Source organism: Hyperoodon ampullatus, assembly GCF_949752795.1.
Source record: "Hyperoodon ampullatus genome assembly, chromosome: 1".
NCBI classification, from domain to species: domain Eukaryota; kingdom Metazoa; phylum Chordata; class Mammalia; order Artiodactyla; family Ziphiidae; genus Hyperoodon; species Hyperoodon ampullatus.
The window spans coordinates 221,679,266-221,703,840 of record NC_136914.1 but is presented as its reverse complement, the minus strand read 5'-3'; the positions used below and the strand labels follow the sequence as shown (position 1 = coordinate 221,703,840).

Sequence of the window (24,575 nt, the reverse complement as noted above, 5' to 3'; positions counted from 1 at the left end):
GTTGGGCTCAGCCAGGCGGCTCTGGTCCATGTGTCTCTCATCCTTCTGGCCAAGCCGCCATGTTCTTCCCACAGCAATGGTCAAGGTGCAGAGGGTAGGTGGACACACTCGACCCCTCTTAAGGCCTGGGCTTGGGACTGGCCTGCTATCACTGCTGCCTCATTCTGTTGGCCAAAGCAGTTTCCAAACCCAAGCCAAAGGCTGGAGAAATGCATTCCACTCCTTTGATTGGAAGAACTGCAATGTCAGTTATGTGGTGAAGGTGGTGAATATAGGGAGGGATAAGAAACTGGAACCAAAATGCAATCTGCTATAAACAGTAATAAACTGCTACTTATCCAATACTTATTGTGGACCAGGACTATGTATATATAATAATAACTAACATTTATTTAGCACTTACTGTGAGCCAGACACTTCTACGCACTTGACATGAATTGTTTCATGTAATGCTCACAGCAGTGCTACGATATAGACCCTAAGGTTATTCCCAGTTTCCATCCAAGGAAACGGGAGGAGAAAGGTTTAGTGACTTGCTCAAGGTCAAAGCTGGGTAACCCTGCATGAGCACCAGGCTCCAACGCTGTACGTGATCTGTTACTTTTGAGAATACAGAGGCACAAATCACTTCAGGGACTTGTCTGCAGTCACTAGGTGGACACAACTTTAGCATCCTGGCCCACGTGACTGCTGACTGTATTCTTCCCACTGTGCTGTCGGCCAATGAGTGTTAATTGAGGAATGTAGCTTTATTCTGTTCACTGACTGTGATGTGGTCAAAGGCATAAAATCCAGGTATGAGATTGAAGCTGATCATCTGTTGTTTGTCCAGAACCCTCCAGTCTTGTTAGCTTTCGTCTCAGTCCCAGTGACAAACTCTAAATGTGAAAGGTGTTCCTTTTGCCACTTGTTGATTAATATTCCTTGAAAAAAACTTATTTCCATACGCATAGCCCAAAGAGAAGTGTCAGCAGTTAGACATACTAATGAGAAAAAGGCTTTGTGTTTTACTAAAGGTTAATTAAGACCCATCAATTTTTTTCCTTTAAAACATTAAAGTAAAATAATGTAATTAGCTATTTTTTTCCTCTTTACTCCCAGAGGGCAGATGTAAATGTTCTCCCTAAATGAAGCTATTTATTTAAATTCATCCAGATTTCTTTGGAAGTTTTGTACGTCTTTCTTCTGCCATATCAGCTTAGAGCTACAATAATTTAATAAGTTTTTCCTAGGGTGAAATTGGATGCCCTTTATCGATCTTACACTGAGGGGGCATTCAATTACTTAATCTGAAGTGGTATATCTGGGTCTCTCGATTACAATTTTGTTATAAACGGCTTGCTAATGATGCTCGGGGTGCATAGGTTAATAGGGGCCATTCTAGCCAGGGCTGGGTAATTGAACGCTTTCTATTTTGGGACCAGTTATGTGATCTCTTACAGTGGTACTAGGTTCCCACAATTACAGCCTGCGTCCACAGGGTACAGTGCTGAGCCCAGGCTGGGGAGCAATCTCACTGAAATGTATACCTGAGAACTCTGGTTTAATACCTGAATGGGAGCGCCAAGGGTCCTGTCTCATCTGAATCCACTGGCACCAAAATGTGGACATTCCAGACAGGTAAAGTGCAGTGATACCCATTGCTTATTTCTTAAGAAAGAATAACCTGAGCGTTAGGTTTTGGAATGACTGTTCTTGGGATAATTTGTGGCATATGGAAAAGGCCAATCCAGGAACAAAGCAGCAATCCATTTTCCTTTCAATCCAGTCACATGAATTTGATTTTTCTTCACCGAGTTATGTTAATTCATAGTTATATTTATTTTAAAAGATCTTTTTGAAACCATACATAGTGTGCATCTATGTATTTGGGCAAATACAAATACTCTTTGTGTTTGGACAAATCCTAGCCCTGACCCAGCCTTCCAGGCCTTCCAGAGTCTTGTCCCTGCCTTTTCTCCCATCCGTTTCCCCCGCCCACACCTGCCGCATAGCCCAGCGGTCTGCTCTCCTGGTGGTCCCCATGGGCTTTGATCTCCCGCTTCTCTTCTTCATGGGGTCTTCACTTCCCTGATCTCCACGTGGCTGGCTTCCTTCTCATCATTCAGAGGTCCCCTCCTGAGTTAGGTCTTCCCTGGCCATCCTCTCTACTCTATCTCCCCTTCCTCTAAGACATCAGCTCTCCCAGGGGATGGAGCCCAGGGATGCTGCTAAACATCCTACAGTGTACAGAACAGCCCCTGACAACAAAGAATTATCCAGCCCTGGTGTGGCATTCAGAGCTCCTGTTCAAGGGTTTCCTTGTTTTCTCCCTTTATATTTTCTTCCTACCCTTTATTAGCATCTGAGATGGTGTTATTCATTTGTGACTTTTTATTGTCTGTTGCCCTGCAGCCCCTAACTCCTGGTGGAATATAAACTCCAGGTGGAGAAAAGCCCTCCCTGTCATGGTCACTCCTGCACCATTGCTGTCGAGGCTGACAAGGGTGGCCTGGAAGCCTCCAAGCTCCAGGTCCTGCACTTACAAAGGCTCACAGCAACGTATTCACCTGGTTATATGGCTGTTGTTTTTATATTTATTTATTTATTTAATATGTTTATTTATTTATTTATTTTCTTGGCTGTGTCGGGTCCTTGCTGCAGAGCGCGGGCTTCTCATTTCAGTGGCTTCTCTTGTGGCGGAGCACGGTCTCTAGGTGCGCGGGCTTCAGTAGTTGTGGCTCGTGGGCTCTAGAGCGCAGGCTCAGTAGTTGTGGTGCACGGGCTTAGTTGCTCTGTGGCATGTGGGATCTTCCCAGACCAGGGCTCGAACCCGTGTCTTCTGCATTGGCAGGCGGATTCTCAACTGCCGCACCACCAGGGAAGCCCTGGCTGTTGTTTTCAATCAAGTATTTGACACACTATACGCTGGCCATATGTTTTGATGGAATTTGTAAGTGTAAGATAGTTTTACATTTTCTTCCTCCAAGAGAGCACCCCCCGGGGTGTTTTCCCACACCAACAAAATCTCCAACTCTTCAGACACCAGCTGGGTGTCCTACAATTCGGCTGAATTCTTACAGTAACTCCCTGGAATTAGCACAGACTTCACGGGTCAAGGGCTCAGTCCTCTGAGACTGCCCCCACTTCAGGCTCCAGTCACAAGTCTTGGGTCCCCAGGCTACCTACACTTCTGTCCTAATTGGCTGCAAATTCAGAGGTTCCCACAGCCCCCTCCTCAGGTTCCATAATTTGCCAAAATGATGCACAGAACTCAGGAAAGTGCCTTACTGACGATTACAAAGGAGATAATACAAGAACAGCCAGATGGAGGAGATGCACGGGGCAGTCTGCGGGGAGGGTCTTGGACCTTCCATGCCCTCTCTGGCTGCACCACCCGCCCAGCACTGCCATGAGCTCGCCAACTAGAAAGCTCTCGGAATCCTGTCACTTAGGGGGTTTTATGGAGGTTCCATTGTGTAGGCACAAGTGATTAAATCTTTGGCCATTGGTGATTAACTCAGTCTCCAGCGCTTCTCCTTTTCCTGGAGGTTGGAGAGGCAGGGCTGAAAGTTCCAAGCTTCTAACCAAGGTTTGGTCTTTCTGGCTACCAGCCCCATCCTGAAGCTGTCTGGGGGCCCCAGCAATAGTCACCTCACAAGCATAAACTGAGGTGTGGTTGAAAGGGGCTTGTTATGAATAACAAAAGGTGTTGTCCCTGTCACCCCTGTCACTCAGGAAGTTCCAAGGGTTTTAGAAGCTCTGCGCCAGGAACAGGGGACAAAGACCAAATACGTATTTTTTACGACATCACACCCCCCATCACATCCTGGTTTCAGGCCTCCACACCTGGACTTGCATCTCGGGCAGTGCCCAGTGCACAGTCTGCCTTCAGAAGGGATCTGGTGAATCACAGAAGGGAGGAATGAATGAATTATAGGAGAGTGTTTCTTTGAGGCCCTTAAGGCATCTGGAATTGTCTCCCCAGTTCTCTGCTCCCTGTTTTACATTTTAAAAGTGAGACGTGGGGGCTTCCCTGGTGGCACAGTGGTTGAGAGTCCGCCTGGCGATGCAGGGGACACGGGTTCGTGCCCCGGTCCGGGAAGATCCCGCATGCCGCGGAGCGGCTAGGCCCGTGAGCCATGGCCGCTGAGCCTGCGCATCCGGAGCCTGTGCTCCGCAACGGGAGAGGCCACATCAGTGAGAGGCCCGCGTACCGCAGGAAAAAAAAAAAAAAAAAAAAAAAAGTGAGACGTGGAGTGGGAGGTCTGGCTGGAGGGTGCAGCCTGCCCAGGGGACAAATCCTCTGGCTCACCAGGTCCCAGGCCTCTCGCTTGAGACTGTCCGCGTCTCTGCCTACTCAGGTCCATTTGTTTATTTTGCTTGTCAAAGGAAACCTTTGTTCTTGTCGAGGAATGTTTTGCCCATCCTGTTGGGTCCAGATTTTGTACATTCTTGTCTTGGAGCTTCAAAGACCATGTTTGGAAAAAAATTGAATTAGGCCTCCTGTAGCCAGAGAGACAGAAGGGTGTGACTGGCTCCCCTCTGCGATGCTGGTTGGAGCCTCATTTTAACCCCACTTGGCCTTGTTTTGGGCGTGTGAAAAATGTTTTCTTGGCCTAGTGAGGGGGTTTCCAAGTAGGGGAGCTTGCCCTGTTGTTTCTCCCATTGGGGAGAATTGTTTGTACCCAGTGATGGGTCAGGGGTGGTTGAACAAGTTGGGGGCAGAGGTTTGAGCCTTGAGGCTCCTGGCACGTCCTCCCACTGCTCTCTGGGATGAGCGGGTGGCGGCCCGAGGCACCGGCCTGGTTCCGGGCTGAACCCTCCCCCAGGCCCTGCTGCTCTGCGCTTCTCAGAACTGCTCTGACCCGCTTCTCAGAACTGCTGTGACCCGTATCTCAGCCTTTGCTCACTAGCATTCCTCAAACTGCTTCCTTGAGACAGCAGTGAGAGTTCTTTGGCCAATGATGTTTTGGAAACGTTGTGTATTATATTCTTCTCCTGTGAAAAGTCCTGCTCTAAAGAAGTCTGTGTAGTTTGGTCCATCTCACCTTTTCTCCAGGTAATTTAAGCACTGAAGACCTATCGACAACACTCAGGACATTTTGTGGAAGATAGTTTAGGAAACTGCTTGGCTATTTCTTGGTCATTGTGTTTTGACAAAACATGGGCCTTTTAGTCCAAGGGGAGGGAATATTTCTGGTGGTGAGTTCTGATTGTTCAGCCTTTCGGCCAATGTGAGAGGGGGCTTAATGCAGGGTTAATTAATATCACCTTCTCTAGGATTGTTGGAGGGGTGTGTGTATGCAGAATTGGAGGCGAGTCTGCCACCCTTGGGTAATTCTGAGGTGCTAAGGAAACATAATGGGATGGGATTACCCATCCTTGAGTCCACTTCAGATGTTCTTGGCATTCATTGACAATTAAAAAACAAGAGTAATAGTCATTGATGATGCTATTATTATTCATGTCATCTACCTTTTATCGGATGCTAAATACCTGTAGGCATTATGCAAAGTCTTCACAAGCATTAGCTGATATAGTACTTGTTACACGCTTGAAAGGGAGGTACTTTTTATCCTAATTTGACTGGTGAGGAAACCAGAGCTCAGAGAGGTTATGTGGCTGGCTCAAGGTCACATAGCTAGCTAGTTAGCATTGTTATACCACTGCTGGAAACTAAGTAGGTCTCCTTTTTTGCTCTTTTTACAACATCCACAAAGAAGTGTCATTTGGGCAACAATACAGTTTATAACCGCAGGATTCTATTAATGGATTTTGAAGAATCATGTTTTCCCCAGGATGATGAAAGTGAAAAATTGTTTCAGGGTCTAAAGTGTTCTGTTGCTCAGGGGAATACTGCACGTTGGATTTAATTGCTTAATTACTTAAAGTCAGAAAAAATTTTTTAATATGATACATTCTACTGAAGGAGAGAATCATTTCAGTGTTTCTAAATTTTCATTAACTTTTGCATCCTAAACTAGTAATAAATGTTAGCTCTAGGTTAAGAGACTGTTGGTGCTACTGGGAGAGTAAAAACCATTTTCTCTGCCTGCTCCCACCCTAAACATTCTCCTTCTTGGATTTTTTGTTGACTTAACAGCACTGATATTTGAATTCATCCCTCAAATTCATAGTCACTGACTGTGCATGAACCTGAGAATGACTGCAAGTCCTGGGATAGGGGGATCCAGTCACTTAGATGTGTCAAGGCAAAGGCATAACAGAATATGTGGGTTGTGCAAAGTAGGAGGTGTTTAATATGGTGCTGGTGGTGCTGGTGTTGGGGCCACATTTGGAGGCAGAGACTGAACTCCAAAACCAAGCACCAAAGACCCGAAACCTCTCCCTTTATCCTGTATGATTCTCTGTAACTTGCTTGTGACCCAGTCGGCTTGGCTAAAATTGAGAAGTGGAAAAGAAGCATGAACATCTCTCCTTGGAAGATGGTCCCAGGGTTACTGCTATCATCACATAATGTAATAAAACCTCTTTTCTTTGTTGTTTAGGTAATCTGACATCTTAAGGATTTTGAAGAGGAAACATTTCAAAGGAACACAGGCTGTAAAAGAAGAAATCTTCATGGACTCTGTGTGGATGGTGCGCCAATCCATCCTTCATTGAGGCCATGAGATCTTCTAATCCCTTGGGTGTTCCCATGTTCTCCAGTGAGAACTCCTCCACTTCATTTGGTGCCATGGGAAAAACCTGAAGGACAGCAAGAATTGCTCCCGACCTTGTGGCTTTTTCCAGGATTGCAGTGGCTCTTACAGACCATGACAATTGGAGATCATTCGTGTTGTCTTTCAGAGTCGAACCAAAGAACATGCTTCCTCATTCTCTGGTGTTTTAGCGCCTGATCATTTTTATATTTGTTTCTGTTGCTTGTGCCTTTCAACCATCGTATGTGATCACGAGACGTCCTTAAAGTTTTCCAGCACGACTTGCAGGCATCTGGACTCCCTGGAGGCTCGCCCATGGCTCGGCGGGCCAGCAGCCCAAGGGCATTACGATGAGGCACTGCATTAATTGCTGCATCCAGCTGTTGCCCGACGAAGCACACACACAGCAGGTCAGCTGCCGAGGAGGCCCCCGTCACAGTCGCCAGGAGTGCCCCACGTGCAAAGGAGAAAACAAAATTGTGTTTCGAGTGGACGGTAAGCAGATGAACTTACTTGCCGTTCTCGAAGTGAGGGCTGAAGGGAACGAGAGCTGGAGTGGGTTTTTGCGCTTCAAGAAGGGGAAGCGATGCAGCCTCGTTTTTGGATTGATAATAATGACGTTGGTGATGGCTTCTTACATCCTTTCTGGGGTCCACCAAGAGCTTCTGATCTCATCGCCTTTCCACTACGGAGCCCTCCCCAGCAATCCCAGCTTGATGGATGGTGAAAATCCGAGTGACACAAAAGAGCATCATCACCAACCCTCTGTAAATAATATTTCGTACGTGAAGGACTATCCAAGCATTAAATTAATTATCAACAGCATCACGGCCAGGATTGAGTTCACAACCAGACAGCTCCCAGACGTGGAAGATCTCAAGAAGCAGGAATTGCACGTGAGTAGCCTGGTGCTCATCTCTGTGGACTGATTTTTTTTTAAATTGCTGCTTCCTTTCCTGTCACCACCTCTGGGAAGAAAATGACCCCAAATTTCTCAAGTGTAGCAATGGTAATTTGACAGCCTTATGGATGAGAGTTCACTGGGGGGTCTGTGTCCACGCTGTTAGCCCAGAGAAGGGAATTCTGTACTGAATGGCGCGGCAAGCAATGTTGAAGGACGCCCCTCCTAGTAATTCCTTTCCGGGACTTTTTGCTTGAAATGTGGCCCTGGCAGTTAAAGTTGCGTTTGTAGATTACCGTCATCATGTTTCTAGTCTGTCCTAATCACAGGGTTTGCCTCTAACGGCCACTTAAATATCCAGCTACATAGTCAAAAGTTCCAACTCTTTAATTTAGTTAGATTGCTGTGTGTGTGTGCATGTGTGTGTGTGCGTGCGTGTGTGTGTGTGCGTGTGTGTGTGCGCAAGATAAATCATGGTAGAATGGATTCTGATTGAACTTTTATTTTCATTCTCTCCAAATTTTATTTTTATTTGGGGTTAAGGAAAAGCCTGGTCATTGGCTGTTTACCAAGTTTTGCTTTGTTTTAGTATTTAGTCATCATCCAATAATACTTCCAATGTGAACGCTGTAACAAGTCTCAGGACAGGATCATACTGTGGACGGAATGTGCTTGTGCTAATGCTTTCCCCTCGGTGCGTCTCTCCTCCTTTTTGTCTTTTGATTTTGCAGATGTTTTCAGTCATTCCGCACAAATTCCTCCCCAACAGTAAGAGCCCCTGTTGGTACGAGGAGTTCACGGGGAGGAACACCACCGACCCCTACCTGACCAACTCCTACGTGCTGTACTCCAAGCGCTTCCGCTCCACCTTCGACGCCCTGCGCAAGGCCTTCTGGGGCCACCTGTCCCACGCGCACGGCAAGCACTTCCGCCTCCGCTGCCTGCCGCACTTCTACATCATCGGGCAGCCCAAGTGCGGCACCACCGACCTCTACGACCGCCTCCGGCTGCACCCGGAAGTGAAGTTCTCCGCCATCAAGGAGCCGCACTGGTGGACCCGGAAGCGCTTCGGTTCGTGCCAGTGCGGTCCCCGGTCCTCGGCCCCCGTGGCGAGGGTGCACATGGGGGGTCTCTCACCAAGCCCGGTGCATCTGCCTCCTTCATCCAGTCGCTCCCTACGTGCACGTCGGGGTCGGGATCAGGGGTCACCGTCAGGTTTGGGGTCACGGTCAGGGTTGGCGTGGGAGCCCTGAGACTGACCCGAGCAGGGCTGTGCGAGTTCCCAGGAGGGATGCAGGGCGGGGAGATGAGAAAACACGCCGAGATGCAGAGATCAGACAATTCTCTGGTTTAGGGATCCCCAGGCAGACATCCAGCAGGACTGAGCACCCAGCTCCCGACCGCCCGGTGAGCATGTATGGAGCCCCAGCGGTGTGTAGGGCGAAGGAAAGGGGGCAGGATCAGCAGCTCTTCTTGTTCGGAAGGGCACACGCAGCACCTGGGAGCAGTGAGTGCTGGCCGGGTGGACGTCTGTCGGGGGCTGTCCATCCAGCTCCCAGCTCCGTGCTGTTCATGCTAGAGCCCGGCACCCACACGCCCACCCCCGGAGGTGGCAGGAGAAAGAAAGACGGCTGTATGAGCGGGGTTTCCGCTTCCTGCTGGTTCATCCCAGGGCCCGGAGCCTGTCATTGAGCTGCTTCGGGCTTCTTTTCTCTGACCTGACCCTTCGGCTTCGCAGGGTCAGAATGAAAGCCCCAGGGAGATAATTCTGGGAGACCCTGCTCACAGCACCCCACCCCTTTCCCGCGGGGTTGGCATGCAGGCTGCTTTCTGCTCGAGCCACCCGTCCGCCCTTGGGTCACTGTTTCCTCTCCTCAACCTTTTCCCTTCTGCCAGGAGACGTTTGGTCACTGGAACTAAGGGATGACAAATGCCAAAGTTCGGGAAGCCCTCGAGGGTGGTTTCCGTGCAGAGGACCTAGGCTGCTTGGAAGGGAATTTTGAAAGTTCTCCTTAGTACAGCCTAAGTTGAGACCAACTCTTAATGTGTTTCCCGACAAACGTTTGACTTAGTCCCTTTGATGTTCCTCCTGGAGTGAACAGAAGCGTAAATGTGTCTTTTGTGCTTGGCAGCGGCAGCTGTGGGAGCCAGGGTTTCTCTACTCGTCTGAAGAGCAGCCTCTCCTACGCAGCTCACCATTTTCCCCCATGAAAACCAGGTGCCCACTGGCAGAGGAGAGAGAGGCACGGGGGCATGTGGGCCTCTGGAGTCTGGGCTCCAGTGTCACCTTGAACTTCTTGCTGTCTTGCCCCTGGATGCTCTCTCTCCACTTTCCATTAACCTTGGTGGCTGTGGTTTAGGGCAGTGTGTTGTCAGTACATTTTCAAGTGAAATGTACCCACTTCTGAGGCAAGGGCAAAATTTAGGCTGCATGTGGCTGATGCCAGAATAATAATGCCAGGTGTCCGTCCGGGGACCATCGATTCCCCTTATTGTTTGGACAGATGGACAGACTGCTTGATGGTATAGAACCTCAGGAAGGTGCTGGTCAGCCCTGGTGAAGAAGACTCATCTGAGCTTCAAAGGATGCTGCCGCTCCGATGGGCTGCCTTTTCTTTTGATCCAGTGTGTGTATCCTGACACCACTGGTGCACTGCCCCTGGGGGCGCCTCACCTGGTGCACATGTTAACCAGCCCCAAACTCTCTGTTCCTCCAAGTAGACTCGATTATAGTTCTTGAACAGGCATCCCAGCCTTTCAGTGGCTACCGTGCAGCTTAATGGTGGTGCCTTCCACCCCTCGAAGTGCACGTGGGTTAAAAGATCATGGCCCATTCACAGACGCCCCACCCTCTCTTGCAGCTCCTTGGGCTGAGCCTTGGCTGCTGCAGCTGGGCCCTTGGACCTTTCCATCCCCCCGTGGTCACTCCCCAGAAGCCATCAGCCCAGCCGTGGCAGCTTTGTCCTAACTCCTGCTTCCTGGTTCTTGTAGGAATCGTCCGCCTGAGAGATGGTCTGCGGGACCGCTATCCCGTGGAAGATTATCTGGACCTCTTTGACCTGGCTGCACACCAGATTCATCAGGGACTGCAGGCCAGCTCTGCAAAGGAACAGAGCAAGATGAATAGAATCCTTATCGGTATGGCTTCCGTGTAACTCCCACGAGGGCCCCCCCGCTTCTGCTTGGGCCAGGCCAGGCTTCACTGCACCTGCGAGCATTTGCATGATGCCTGCCGGCGGCTGCTGAGCACACACTTCCCCGCTAACCATCACTCTCCCCCCCGTGTAAAATGTTCATAGTGCTCGTGCAACTTCAATAAAGCAGAAATGTTTAGTAGCCTCTCTAGTTCTGTGGAGACTCAAGCACACCTGAACTGGCTTTTTAGAAAATTTGCTATTTCTTTGCTTTTACTTGAATTAAGCTTGCATGCTTGATTTCTTTTCATGATACACCCTCACCCACCTGAGTAAGTTTGGTTGGGGGATCATGAACGTAAAATGAACCAGTTAGTCATCAGTTTAATTCTTGTGGCTTTTGTACTCCCTGGCCACTGGGACCCTGCAAAGACAGAGGTGGCCTCTCCTGAAATAGGCGCCGCCCTATTGCATCGTGGGTGACTAATTGCTGTTGAAAAAGCTTAGGCCTTGTCGAGCTGATGCCTGTAGACATTCAAAGTGAGGTGGTTTGATTAATAGTCATTTTTTAAAAATTCACAAGAGTGTTTTATAAAAAACATATCTATTCACTCTCTCTATTGGATTCAGCTTAGGAGAAGACATTTATCCACTTACACCTCTGAAAGGGAGAAATCGAATCACATATTTTGCTTAAATTGATTACCTGAGGCAGTGATCTATTTTTTTATGCTCCTAAATCTGTTATATTTTGATTCTCCAAATTCGGTGACTCTGTTAGTGACTAAAAGGAATTGTAATCAACCATTTGAAAGATGGATCTTTACTTGACTCCCATATCCAGGGGGACAGGCTTACATGCCTAAGCCCCAATTTATTTATTTATTTATTTATTTTTTTTTTTTTTTTTTTGCGGTATGTGGGCCTCTCACTGTTGTGGCCTCTCCCGTTGCGGAGCACAGGCTCCGGACGCGCAGGCTCAACGGTCATGGCTCACGGGCCCAGCCGCTCCGCGGCATGTGGGATCTTCCCAGACCGGGGCACGAACCCGTGTCCCCTGCATCGGCAGGCAGACTCTCAACCACTGCGCCACCAGGGAAGCCCCTATTTATTTATTTTTAACTCAAAGAAATCAAGTCCTAGGAGCCAGATGAGATCACACTCTCTCACCCAGTGTGAACTGGCTACTAGCTATTTTCTTGCAGCCTTGAGTTCTAACACCCCAAATTACAAATCTTAATTAATATTTGACTGTGACTCCCATACCATATGCCTCTGGGAAAATCTCATGTTCTTAGGAAAGAGCTAAAAATATGCATCCTAGGGTCAGGAAATAGAGCCTAAGATAATGATTGAAAAAGGAAGGCTTTAGTTTGGTTTCCTAGTTTTATTTATTTCTGGATTTAGAAATGAAAACTAAGGAATATATCTACGGCTCTGATGTTTACCTGAAGCAGAGTTTATTGAGTTTTATGGTAGATGGAAAGCTGGCATCCAGCTCTGATCGTGCCACCAGCCAGCTCTGTGCCATGTGACAAGTTGGTCTTTGTGTTTGTGAACTCAGTCTGCTCATCTGTAAAATGGGCTTGTTGGACCAGATCAGTTCTGGGCTCTTCCCAGCCCTGAAATGTGATTTAACTCTGCTTCAGCTTCTTTTGTTAGATCCTTGGTAGAAGCATACTGGTCTTTTTTCATCTTGGCCGATGGGTCAGAGAGGGCCTTTTCTCAATGGTCTGGGCTAATGGCTGGAGTCATGAAGGACTCAAGTGGCTGGGTTCTTTGGGCTGGGGAAAGGCCAGAGAACCTTTCCCCAGCGCAGAGAAAGGCCCCTGCCTCTGCTCTTATGGCCACCCGGCTCTGCCCTGTCAAAGTGCTCATGTGGGGCTCTGATTGTTTACTGAATTATTGATCTTCCCCTAGATTGTAAGGTTTGAGAGGGAAGGGGATTGTCTGTCTTGTTTCCGGCATCTATCCCCAATGCCAGGCATAGTGCCGGGCACATGTTAGACACCAAATCAGAGCTTTCTGCCTGGATGGATGAAGGATGAATGAAGGAAGGATGGATAGCTGGACGGGTGGATGGACAAGCATAGAAGCAGTACATTTATGGGACTAACAAAATTTGTGCTAACTTAGTTTTAGATACTTCCCTTGTCCTAATGTTTCCTTATTCATTGTGAGTAGAATTTTCAAAGGACTTCTGATTGACTTGTTTTTTCTGTATTCTATGGTATTATCACTTTAAAAAAATAGAAATAAAGATCAGAATAGTAATGCTCACCTGGACATGATTGCACATCCAACAGAATAAATAAGGCCCTGCTAACACTCTGCATGACTGTGATGTGCTCATCCCTGATCAAAGAGACTTAGTCTTTTGGCTCAGATTTTCACTGAATAAGTGACTTGGAGATGTATCATATAGTCCCATGTACAATGTTGGGAAATCGAATGTATAATTAATTGATTGATTTGTTTTTCTTTCTAAATCTATGAAGACTGTCCTGAAAAAAAAAAAAGTCAGGGAATTGGTTCAGTTATCTGAGATAGAAATGTTGAAATGTCTGTGTCTTGGCCTCTCCCCTGTCCTAGAATGTGTGTTTAACGTTATCATGCTTCATTCACACAGACTTTGATCAAACAGGGGCTAGAGCCAGCTTCCTGTTCATGCAGTCAGCACTGAGTGAATGCCACCTGTGTGCAGGGTGACGGGGTGGGTGGGCACGCAGGACCGAGGTTGCATGAGCCTTCCCGCAAAGTCTTCCTCTCGTTTGGTCTTAGAGTGTGCACTGGGACTGACCCTTGTGATTTCAAGGGAAGATTAATGCAGATTGCATGCGGTTTCCTCATGAGAAATGAGGATAAAAACAATGCCGGAAGCAATAACTGTCATTGAGAGGGAGAAAGGTAAATGATCAGCGAAAAAGGCTGCCACAGCAATTTCAAGGAGCAAAATTATTAATCCAGAAGTTTGGATCCCCGAACTTCTCCTTCATCCCTGACACTTTCTGAAGGGAACCATCTAGTACAGTCTCAGCGGGCCCTTAAAATGCCATGGAGCTATGCACTGTTAGCAAGTTAAACATCGTGAAATTGGGAGGCCAGATGCTAGCAGAGGTTTTTTGGCACATCCTGGAGAAAGGAGCTGGGAGGAAGAGGGATGCTCCGTGTTGCGTGGATCACCTCGATCTCCAGATGGAGGTCGTGGAGGGGAGGGGGTGACACAGCGGCAGAGGGTGGTCATCAGCCTCCTTCTCCCGGAGTCCCGTCTGCCAGCGTGGCAGACCAGCTCACCCGCTAACACCTATTTAAGAAGGTGTCACATCCAGGTTTGGCCCCTAATTTGGACTGCTCTGTGGGAGCCCATAACTCAGCACTGCTCACTCGTTTTCCGTTTCCAGGGGAGGCCAGCGCCTCCACCATGTGGGATAACAATGCCTGGACGTTCTTCTACGACAACAGCACGGATGGTGAGCCCCCCTTTCTGACCCAGGACTTCATCCATGCCTTTCAGCCAGACGCAAAACTGATCGTCATGCTCAGGGACCCCGTGGAGAGGTGAGCAGTGTAGATTTTTTGTTTTGGGAAAAGAAAAGGCATTTTGAAGAGCAGTCTTCCTTCTCATCAGAAACAAGATTTTGCTGCTGCTGCTGCTGCTTTTTTTTTTTAAAATAAACAAGCTTAACTTGCAATGTTACTGCTATTTCTTATGTAAACATTATTCTTGGGGCAATCTTCACTGCATCTAAACAAACCGAGGATTTTTTTGTTAGCCATTTTGACCCTGGCCTGTGGGCCTTCAGCCTCGGCCGGTCTGACCTCAGTACATGCCCCTTGGGTGATGTCCGACCATGAAAAATGCCCTTAGAATCGAGGATATTGAGGTTCTCCGCAGGGTTTAACTCCTAGAATTCCTTGTCTCCCGACTTGATTGATGCCTTTATCCTGTTGGCTCTGAATGTGCAAGCTCCACCTTTCCTTGAGACACCAAAAGGCAGAAAACGACAGACAGAGCTGCTTTGTTGTAGAGGGCAGGAGGTGCCCGGTGCAGATGAGGCCAGGCTAGCATGGTATTGAGCCGAGGGCTGTCTGAGGTGGCCAGGCCGGCACTGGGTGATGCTGAGGTCACTGATGATGCCTGTGTGGATGGCAGAGTCTTAGGGCTGCCCGGACTTTAAAATCATTTAGTCCACCCCTACCCACCCCCCGCCCCCGCCCCGGCCAGTACCCCTACACTAGAGATAAGAGGTTCCAGTATGGTCCAGGAGTTCCCCACCCAGGATGGCCAGTCCCGCTCAGACAGCTCTGAAAGAGCATCCTTCCTGTTTTGAGCCCAAGTCTGTCTCTTGGGAGCATCGACACTTTGGACCCATTTCTTCCCTACGCAGACCATGTCTACTCCTTCTAAATGAGAGAGCCTGCCAGATATTGAAGACGGCGGCCACAGCCCTGTGTCTTATTTTCCTTTGAGCTAAATGCCTCTTGTTATGGGTTTAAATTACACCTTCGCCCACAAAGATGTATTTGAATGTGACCTTGTTTGGAAATAGGGTCTTTGCTGACGGACTCACGTTAAGATGAGGTCACACTGGATGAGGGTGGGCCCTAATCCAAGAGCTGGTGTCCTTATGAGAAGAGAACATTTGGACACCGAGACCTGCAGACATAGGGACCGAGACCTGCAGACACAGGGACCGAGACCTGCAGACACAGGGAGGACACACGTGAGGATGCAGGCAGAGGTTGGAGTGATTCTGCCAGAAGCCGAGGCTGCCCGGGGAGGCCGGCAGCCCCAGCAGTGGGACACAGGCCCAGAACAGATTCTCCTCAGAAGCCCCAGAGCGAACCGGCCCTGCTGACACCTGGATTTCAGACTTCTGGCTTTCAGAACTGTGAGAGAATAAATTCCTGCTGTAATAAGCCACAAGTTTGTGGTAGTGTTACAGCAGCCCTAGGACACCAATACCCCCCAGTTCCTTCCTTGGATGGCATACATTCCTGGCCCCGTAGCCTTGCCGATGATGACAATTTAAAAAACACCTATAATCTCCCACCGAGATAGTCATCATTTTTATTTTGCTTAGTTTCTTCCAAAGTACGTATCTTTGTAGATAAGTGTAGTGTGTGTGTGCGTGCGCACGTGTGGTGTGCAGCTGTGTGAATATCCAGTCTTACATCTTGCTTCTTTCATTTCGAATTGTTGATTTACCTCCTTGTCCCCCTCATGGCGTCTCCGAACGGCCCCCGGGCACCACAGTCATCCGGTCAGAGAGCTGGATGGCCCTTGCTCCGTCTCCACCCCTGCAGCCCTCTTGTGTCACACCATGGGGCCTATCTCCATGCTGCACCTCCTCCAGCCTCAGGAATCCATCTGCTCTGCTAATGAGGCAGCCCTGACCTCGGAGCAGCTCGCCACGTCCTGCCTGCTAGTTCCCATACCTCGGGAGGCAGGAATTTGGCCCTTCTGCTCAGAGCGTGGGCTGGTCCCCCACGGCTTGAGAACACTTGACACAAACCAGCCATATTCTTGTGTGGACACAATTACATAACCGTCAGCCTTGAAAGGCCTGGTGATTAAGTGACCCCACGCTGCCCACTGAGGTGTTTTCACAGCTGCTCTGCCATGCCCCACCCCCCCGCCCCGTGGCCGCCCCTGCTGCAGTTCACGAGGCCGGAACATTCTCTCTCGGGGGTGCTCACTGATCGCCCAGTGTCTTCCTGTCACATCTCCCTGTTCCTCCTTCTGTGGAAGGTCACGCTGCCTTGACTCCAGAGGGCCAAGAGGGTGAAACTTCAGCCTCTGTCACTCCCTGGGCACAGAGGTGGGAGCCTTGGGGATGGGGCGCTCACAGGCGTGGCCGTGGTCGTTACTGTCTGTGGTTCAGCCTGGGTGGGGAGGGAGGGCGAAGTGTGGCACCAAAGAGGGAAGGCGCTCCTAGTCGGGGGTCCAGAAAGGCTGTTCTGGAGGAGCTGAGGCCAGGTGGGGTTTTGAGGGCTGAGTAAGAGTTTGCCAAGCAAACAGAGTAGAAAGGTGGTCAAGGGGAAGGAGCATTCTGAGTAGGGAGAATGGAGAGCACAAAGGGAAGGACCGTGTGTTCTCCTGGAGAGCGGGGCCAGCTTCCCTGAGTGTGTCCCTTTCTCCCCGCAGTCCTGATTCCACCTCTGAGGACACATGCACCATAAAGGCGAGCTTTTAATAGGTGGGGTCGTCATGCTGCCTGGGTTCAGACACTGAGTGGGGAGCTGGACCTGCCTGACTCTCCTCTCAGACCCCAGCCCCAAATCCCCCTTTTAGAAGGCTCTCGGGCCCAAGATGGCATCCTCTTGTTTCCTTTTTTTTTTTTAAGGAACAAATACTCTATTTATACCAGGAACTGAAGGTTCTTAACTTCCTGGTGCTCACTTAACAGAAAGAGTTCATCAGTTAAAATGTTCATCGATTCCCAGTCACATGCTGGGCACCGTGCTTGGTGCTGAGCAGACATGTGTAGGTGCCTGTCCTCCAGGAGCTGCACTTGGTCAGGAAAGCAAGACATTGACTCTCATGATGCATGTGATGGTACCAAGGAGAAGGGCAGGTTGCCATGGTGACAGCCTCATCAGGAAGCTGACCCAGTCGTGGGGTTGCCTACTGTATCTGTCATCTACTGCTGCGGAACAAATCACCCAGGAACTTGGCTGCTTACAACACCACACTTACTATCTCACACTATCTTCTGTGGGTCGGAACCTGGCACAGCTTTCCTGGGTCCTCTACGTCATGGTCTCTCCCAAGGTTGCAGTCAACGTGTCACCAGGGCAGGGCCTCATCCGAAGGCTTGGCTGGGTAAGGATCTGCTTTCAAGCGCTTGTGGTTGTTAGCAGAATTCAGTTCCTCAAGCGCTGTTGGAAGGAGGGCCACCGTTCTTTACCGGCTGTCAGCTAGAGGCTGCCCTCAGTACCTTGCCACTGGGCCTCAACAAATCGGAGGTTGCTTGCTCCATCAGAGCCAGCAAAGGAGAGAGCTGCTGCCAAGTTGGAAACCTTCACCTTTGGTAATCTGAGCATCAGAGTGACAGCCCATCACCTTTGCCACGTTCTCCTGATGAGAAGCAAGTCACGAAGTCCAGGCCATAGTCAAGGGGAGGAGATTACAGGGAGTGAATACCAAGAAGTGAGGCTCTTGGGGACCATCCTAGATGTTACCTCCCGGGACTTCCCTGGCGGTCCAGTGGCTAAGACTCCACGATCCCAATGCAGGGGGTCTGGGTTCGATCCCTGGTCAGGGAACTAGATCCCACGTGCCGCAACTAAAAGATCCCACATGCCGCAACTAAAAGATTCCGCATGCTGCAACTAAAAGATTCCGCATGCCGCAACTGAGACCCGGCGCAGCCAAAGAAATAAATAAGTAAATAAATATTTTTTTTAGAAAGGAAGTTACCTCGCACACCTCCTTTGCCCGTGCTGCTCTCTGTTCCTCCAGGAAAGCACACCCTTAGAGCCAGAAGAAGAGCAAGTACCAGTGTAGCACCATGTGTAGTGGCAGGGCCCGCACACGCGTAGGGGAGTGTGTGTGTATTTTCTGTGTGGGTTACTGACAGTAGCAGCTGTTCTATTGCTTTTTAAACATTTATAAAAGTATGTAGCAATAGGAATTTCTTCTTTTTTGAACACCGTGACTCATGGCCTGTCTGAAATGACTGGCTTATTTCCCATCCCAATCAGAAAGGATGATAAATTCTGGGTGGTTAGGTCACTCTTGAAGAAACAAACACTTGGGACCCAGGTTCCTATTAGTCTAACTGGGTCCTGTGCCGTTAGCCACTTCAGCCATTCCGTGACCTTGCACTTCTGCAAGTGGGAGATTCCCTGAGTTGCTTGCTGCCAGTGAGACTGGACCAAATTTTTCTTTCCTTCTACAGATAGGCTCGGAGAGGAGTGGGGAGAAACCTTTATTTCTAGTTTTAGATTGACATTTAGCCTTTATTTCTATAATTGATCAATGGCAGAGGGTTTGAAAATGTTGGAATTGTAAGCAAAATCAAATCAATCACTTTAAAGTTTCCAGAGGAGGTTGTAAACAGCAAGTCCATTTATTTTTCTGGAGGGGAAGAGAGAATAGTGGAAAGCGGATGGGATGGTTCTTAAGGGCCAAAAGGGCCAGCCAGGAATTCCTGTTGCAAGTTTCTCTATGTTAGAGATAACGATACTTTAAAATTCAAGTTAATTAATTTGAATTAACTAGGCTAAATCGGCCCAGTTAATTAAAAAGAAGCCACCAATTACAAGCAGGATTTTCCTTCATTTAGTTCAGTGCTTAAGTGGAAAGACTTCTTCTCAACAGTGATCACACTGGCCTCCTATCTCTTCATTTGTGAGACGGTTGATAGAGGCTGACTCTTAATGCAGAGGTGGTTATCTCCAATGTAGTTCATTCAGAAGGCGTTCGGAGAGTGGTCCTGCGCCATGGGTCACGGACTTTACCGTCTCTGTATCTTGGTCTTAATCCTGGGTGTAGTTTTACCACAGTGCACGGAAATGACCACCTCAGGAGCCTTTGGTTTTCACGGTTAATGAAGGTAAGTCAGAAGGGAAGGAGAGCTCAGCTCCATTAAGAGTAGAACTTGATTTTGACCCAAATGTTTTGAGCCTTGGAACCTAAGGAGTTGTTTTCTTCCTCTGCTTTTATAAACTGATTTCTTTTAACAACTCACTGGGCTGGTTAAATACTTATTCTACTTATGGTGATAAACTAGGAATGGAAGGAATGAAGCCCTAAATGAAATGCATCCATTTATGTACCGTTGGTCATTCAGAGAGTAATGAGTGGGCATGAACCTTTGGACTAGAACCTTGAACCTTTCATGAATTTCACTCCATCTCCAGAGTGGCTGGTGGGATGTGTGGGTGGTGAACAAGGACCCAGGATCACTGTGGTAGAGAGACAGCCTCAGGGACCAGATGGTCTGTATTTGAACCCCAGCTCTGCTACTCACTGGCTGTGTGACCTTGGGCAAGTTACTCAGTCTCTCTGTGCCTCATGTCCACATCGGTGAAATGGGGGAAAATAGTCCTACCTCTAGAGTTGTGAGAATTAAATGACTTAATGTGTGTAGCATGTTTAAACAGTGCTGGGCACATGGTAAATATTATATAATTATTAGCTATTATTGTTAGGCCACATTAGTGGCAAATAATAACAATAACCAAACTGAGCACTCATGTACTCATGAGACATTTATTGAGCACCCTTGATATGCTAGATGCACTGCATAGATTGGAGAGCAAAGTCCTTCCTGTCTGCCCTCCTGGAGGCTTCATCCAGTGGAGGGGTGGGAACCTAGCATTCATTGAGCACTTACTCCACCCTGGCTCTGTGCTAAGCCCTTTTCAGGCATCGCCTCCTTTGAACTTTGCAAGCAGGTGAGAGGGCTGTCATGATGCGTCACAGGTGAGGTGTGTGGGCTCACTGGGGTTAAGTCACCTATCCACCGTCACCTGGTTAATAAGTGGCCAGACTGGGATTCAGTCCGTGTGACCGAGGATCCAAGCTTTCCACCTCTATCGTAGGTCAATTAGTGGGATGCAGACTCTGAGACGGCATTTTGTGTGCAGGAGGTTTATGAGTGCTTTCGGGACAACCGCTGTGAGGGGCGACAGGGCAGGACTGACAGAGGGAGGGGTCACAACAGAGGTCTCAGCCAACCCCATGGGGAGCTGTGCATCTGAGATGGCCCTTCCGCGAGGCATCTCCCACCCACCAGCCACTGGCTGTGTCTGACCTGGGGAGGTTTAACCTCGGGTGGGGCAGGTCTTTTCAGTGAAGGGACTGAACTGCAGCCACGAGCAGGATGGCTCCCCACTTCTGCACAGTTCGTGAGCAGTAAGGATGCCAGTCTGTGTAGGTACCTAAGCCTGGACTCTGCTCAGTCACGTATCTCCATATCAGTGACATCAGGATGCTGACCCAGGGCAATAACCAGGTCTCGCAGGAGGGAACTGAGCCGGACTGAAGCTTCTGAATTGCTGTGGACCTCTGACTCAGGACGAGAATTTCTATCGTGACTCAACAGGTGCCAAAAACCTTCTCCAAACAGCCCAACTTCTCCAGGTCTCTGGAAGCACCGATTTAGTGCCAGAGACATGTTCTCAGGCAGAAGAGGAGTTCTGGCACTCCAAGGCCGTGAGATGTTTTCTCAATAACGGATTTGCACGAGGATTAAAAAGCAGGCTGTTCCTTAGCACCAACAGATTGATTTTTAATGTAAACTATCTCAAAGGGAGATTAGGAGAGCTCCCCTGTGGGCAAGAGATGGAGTTGCGGGGTGTAGGGGCGTTGGAGTATAAAGGTTGTGACAACAGCCACAGATCAATTTCCAGTTCCCCCCCCCCCCCGCCAGGTCCTGCTCTCTACCCTCTTCCGCCTTTAAGACCTTGGAGGGTTAGGGATCCTAAGGCAGCGGTCTTGAGGAAGACTGTTGCGGAGCGTCCTAAGCTGCTTGTTAATTTCCTGGTGAATTCAGGCATTTGGCTTCTCAGAAGCTGCCTGTCTGGGTGTCACTGACACACCTTTGTATGGGCCCTAGAAGTGGTGTGAGGTCACTTTGATAGAGCTGCGCTGTGAGCTGCCCAGGGCAGGCAGGGGGAACTGGCTGGGCCCGGGCTGGGGCCACGCGCCCTGTTCTCTGAAAGCCGTTCAGGCGTGACCGCCTGGGGAGGGACCACATCTTGTTGTTGGTGGGAGAAAAACCATCATGCTGAAAACTCCTGTGTGGGGAGCACTGTTTAGTTTGGGGGAAGTGTTTACAAAGTCATTGGCAAACCTGAGTGTTCCCACATGGATGGTCTGCAGAGGGGGTTTCTGTGTGCCGAGGGGCGCTGTCCTCAGTCTGCAGAGACTGGAAGGGGATGCGGGCACGGATCACTGACTCTGGGCCACCAGATGAAGTTCAGGCACCTCTGCTACCCAGAGTACGGGGCTGATGAGTGAACGCGGCCCGGGTCACGGCCTGGCCAGCCTGGGGGGTGGTGGCTGTCGCTCTGCAATGAGGTCCACCACCTGGGGATCTAGGTCTGGCTTCGCTGCTGCTTTACCCAGGGGTACCCCACCCATCCTCTGTGCGCCTGCCTTTCCTCACCTGTAGAGACACCTGGTATCGGGATCACGGGCGCATCAAGTGAAAGTGCTTTGTGAGCCATACCGGGCTCGTAGGTAGAGAGGATGTTGGCGTTGCCTCCATCTGTGGATGTTCACCAGGGCCCCGTGATTGGATGCCCAGGGAGAAACGGGGCGGGGGGGGATCCAGAACCCCTTTCGTGCTCAAGGGGAGCAGAAGGCCTGGCCCAGGCAGCCCCCATGAACTGGAAGCTTTGCATCCCTTTGGACCTTTTTAGGCCCAAGCCTGTATGTTCTTCTCTGGCAGAAAATGAGCTTCATCAGTGTCACCCGCAGGCACAGCCTGGGTGACTCGAGACATTTCCTCCAAATAAGCTGCTCTGGCCAGTGTCCTGCTTCAGTGTTTCTCGTGATGAGATGTTCGCGGTGTGTGATTCAGTGGACGAAAGGGCCTCCTTCCCAGCTACATTAAAGGGTGCTTTTTCCTGTAGGAAAAATAAATATAATCATTATTGATGACACCGTATCGGAGGTCGGGAAGTGATCAATCAGTGATTTGGATATGGATGCCAGCAAATGGAGAGTAATGTCGGGCTGCTCTGGCTGTCACTTTGGTAACCACGTGTATGTGATGGAACACTGTGCTCTCATGGCGGGGTGGATTAGAAGATGTGAGTGAGCCCACGCCGCGGGGCTGCTGGTGATGAAATGTGACCTTTCACACGTATGCGGCTGGCCGGCAGGTGCTCTGGGAGCACAGGGAGGCCGCGGCGACAACGGCCTGGGGTGAGCCCATCCAGCAGCCGTGGCCACCCCCAGCCGTCCACAGCTTCAGCATCTGCCCCGGGTCTTTCCTCCAAGCACGGCTCCCGAGATGGCCGAGGGGTGAGCGGAAGCCAGGAGAGATGGCGAAGCTCCAGGCCTCCGACAGCGTGCACTTGTCTGGGCGGACCTGACCCTGAGGCTCGAGCTTCTGGGGGCCTCTTGGGCTGGGGGATCCGAGTGACTTCTGACCCAGGCCCTCTGGGGACCGACAGGTGAAAGCCATCAGTCCCTTTGGGGTGATGGAAATGTTCTGGAATTAGATGATGCTGGTGTTGGCACAAGTTTGTGCATTTACTAAAAACCACTCCGTCGTTCACTTTAAAAGGGTGAATTTTACAGTGTGTGGATTATCTCTCAATTTAAACATGGTATGAACAAAAATATCACAAAAGGAAGAGAAACCCGCCGCAGGGGGTGGTCTCGCTGAGCAAGTAACGGGCGAGCCGGAACCTGCAGGGGCCCCGCCTTGAGGGAAGGCTGAGCAGCGTGTACTTTATCCTCTCAGAGCCACACGGGTAAAATCCAATGAACTGTTTGCAGTGACCAGTAGCTTATCCAAGTGATGAAAGGTCAGGAGGTGAGGATGGAAGCTGTGACAGGGACCTGAACCTCTGTTTGTTGTTGCTGTGATTTCTAGATGCCCGTGCAGTGCTCCGTAAACGCATCTGCTTTTCCTGGTCACGCCAGTGCCCCTCCTGTTCGTCCTGAAGGTTTGCTGCTCTATTACACGTGCAACTGCTCTTCAGTCTCCTGTAACTTACTGAGTAGCTCCGTAACAGAACTGACTCTTGCTCCCAGATCACTCTGCACCTAAAACAATAAAATCTTAAAAACAAACAAAACCCCCAGAGCATCAGCTGGCTAGTGCCCCACTCAAGTCAGCTGCTGATTTGGCTACATCCCTAAACTATGAGGCTGGGCCAGGTCCTGTTGGGTCAGTGAGCGTTGGGGTCAGGCAGGCCTGGGTTGGTTTGGGGCCAGCCCTGAGGCTTCCTGGGCCGCATGACCTTAGGAAGCTCTGTAAGACGGGTAACGACAGTGCACATCTCAAAGGCTGGCTATGAACAGGGCAGGAGAATACACGTGCAGTGCCGAGCACAGAGCCGGGGGAGGGCAGCCCTCAGTAGCCACGAGCAGGCATGCGGCGGGTGGACACCAAGAGGATTCTGGGAGCTGAACCTGTACAGCACTCGAGTGAGCCTGGCTGGAGGAGGGGCCCATGGAGTAGTGGTTGCCCCTGTTTTCCGGATGATCAATACACCCATATCTCTGCTCACCTGGGCTCATAGAGCAGTGCCCTGTCGCTGTTGGGTGCATTCAGCTGTGACCTTGGGTAACCACCAAGATTTTACATGTTGAGACCTGCAAGCTCACTGATGGCCACTCTTCTGTTCCCTTGGGAAGAGACGCGATCCCTTCCAGAGGCACCAGGTGGAGGGAGCCCCTGCCACATGCACTCCACTTCCCAGCAGTGTTGGGGTCCCAGGACCTCTGCCCTGCACAGAAAAGGTGCCTCACCATATGAGCAGGCCTGCTGTCCCAGGGCCACCCCAGCGGCCTTCAGAATAACCGTAGCACAGAGGCCTGGAATGTCTTTGGACTTATACTTGGAATTGCTGTTGGAAACAGTTCTGGCCACATATAACACCCATCTGTTTGGGAGGGTTTGAGAGTCAGAAGATGAGGTGGTCCCGAAGGAGGGGCGTTGGCAGCACCAAAACTCAGGGCTGGGGGCAGGGATCAGGGTCAGCTGGCCCTCACCCAGCCAGGGAGCTCTCAGCCCCTCCAGCCTTGACTTTTGCCGCTGGGGCTGCTCCCGTCATGCTGTACGGGATCAAACCAGCCTTTCTTCCTGACCCTTCTACCTAGGGTCAGTCCTTCAGGAGTCTGGGACCTGTCTTTTTCCAGCTCCGAATACCCTTTTAGCTGTTGAAGCTGGCACCCTTCTGGCTGAGTCCTGCTTCTCCAGATGG

General features: G+C 49.9%; 1 protein-coding gene across 1 annotated transcript in view; it reads left to right on the top strand.

Annotated features, from left to right (window-relative positions):
- Positions 1-6,994: 6,994 nt before the first annotated feature.
- CHST15 (carbohydrate sulfotransferase 15) overlaps positions 6,995-24,575 on the top strand; it is a gene marked incomplete at both ends in the record, with an annotated part of 30,770 nt that continues 13,189 nt past the window's right edge. Inside the window, 4 exons of the mRNA XM_079714469.1 lie at positions 6,995-7,540; positions 8,277-8,616; positions 10,537-10,683; positions 14,081-14,237. Coding sequence (XP_079570595.1) covers positions 6,995-7,540; positions 8,277-8,616; positions 10,537-10,683; positions 14,081-14,237 — 1,190 coding nt within the window. The remainder of the gene's footprint in view (positions 7,541-8,276; positions 8,617-10,536; positions 10,684-14,080; positions 14,238-24,575) is intronic.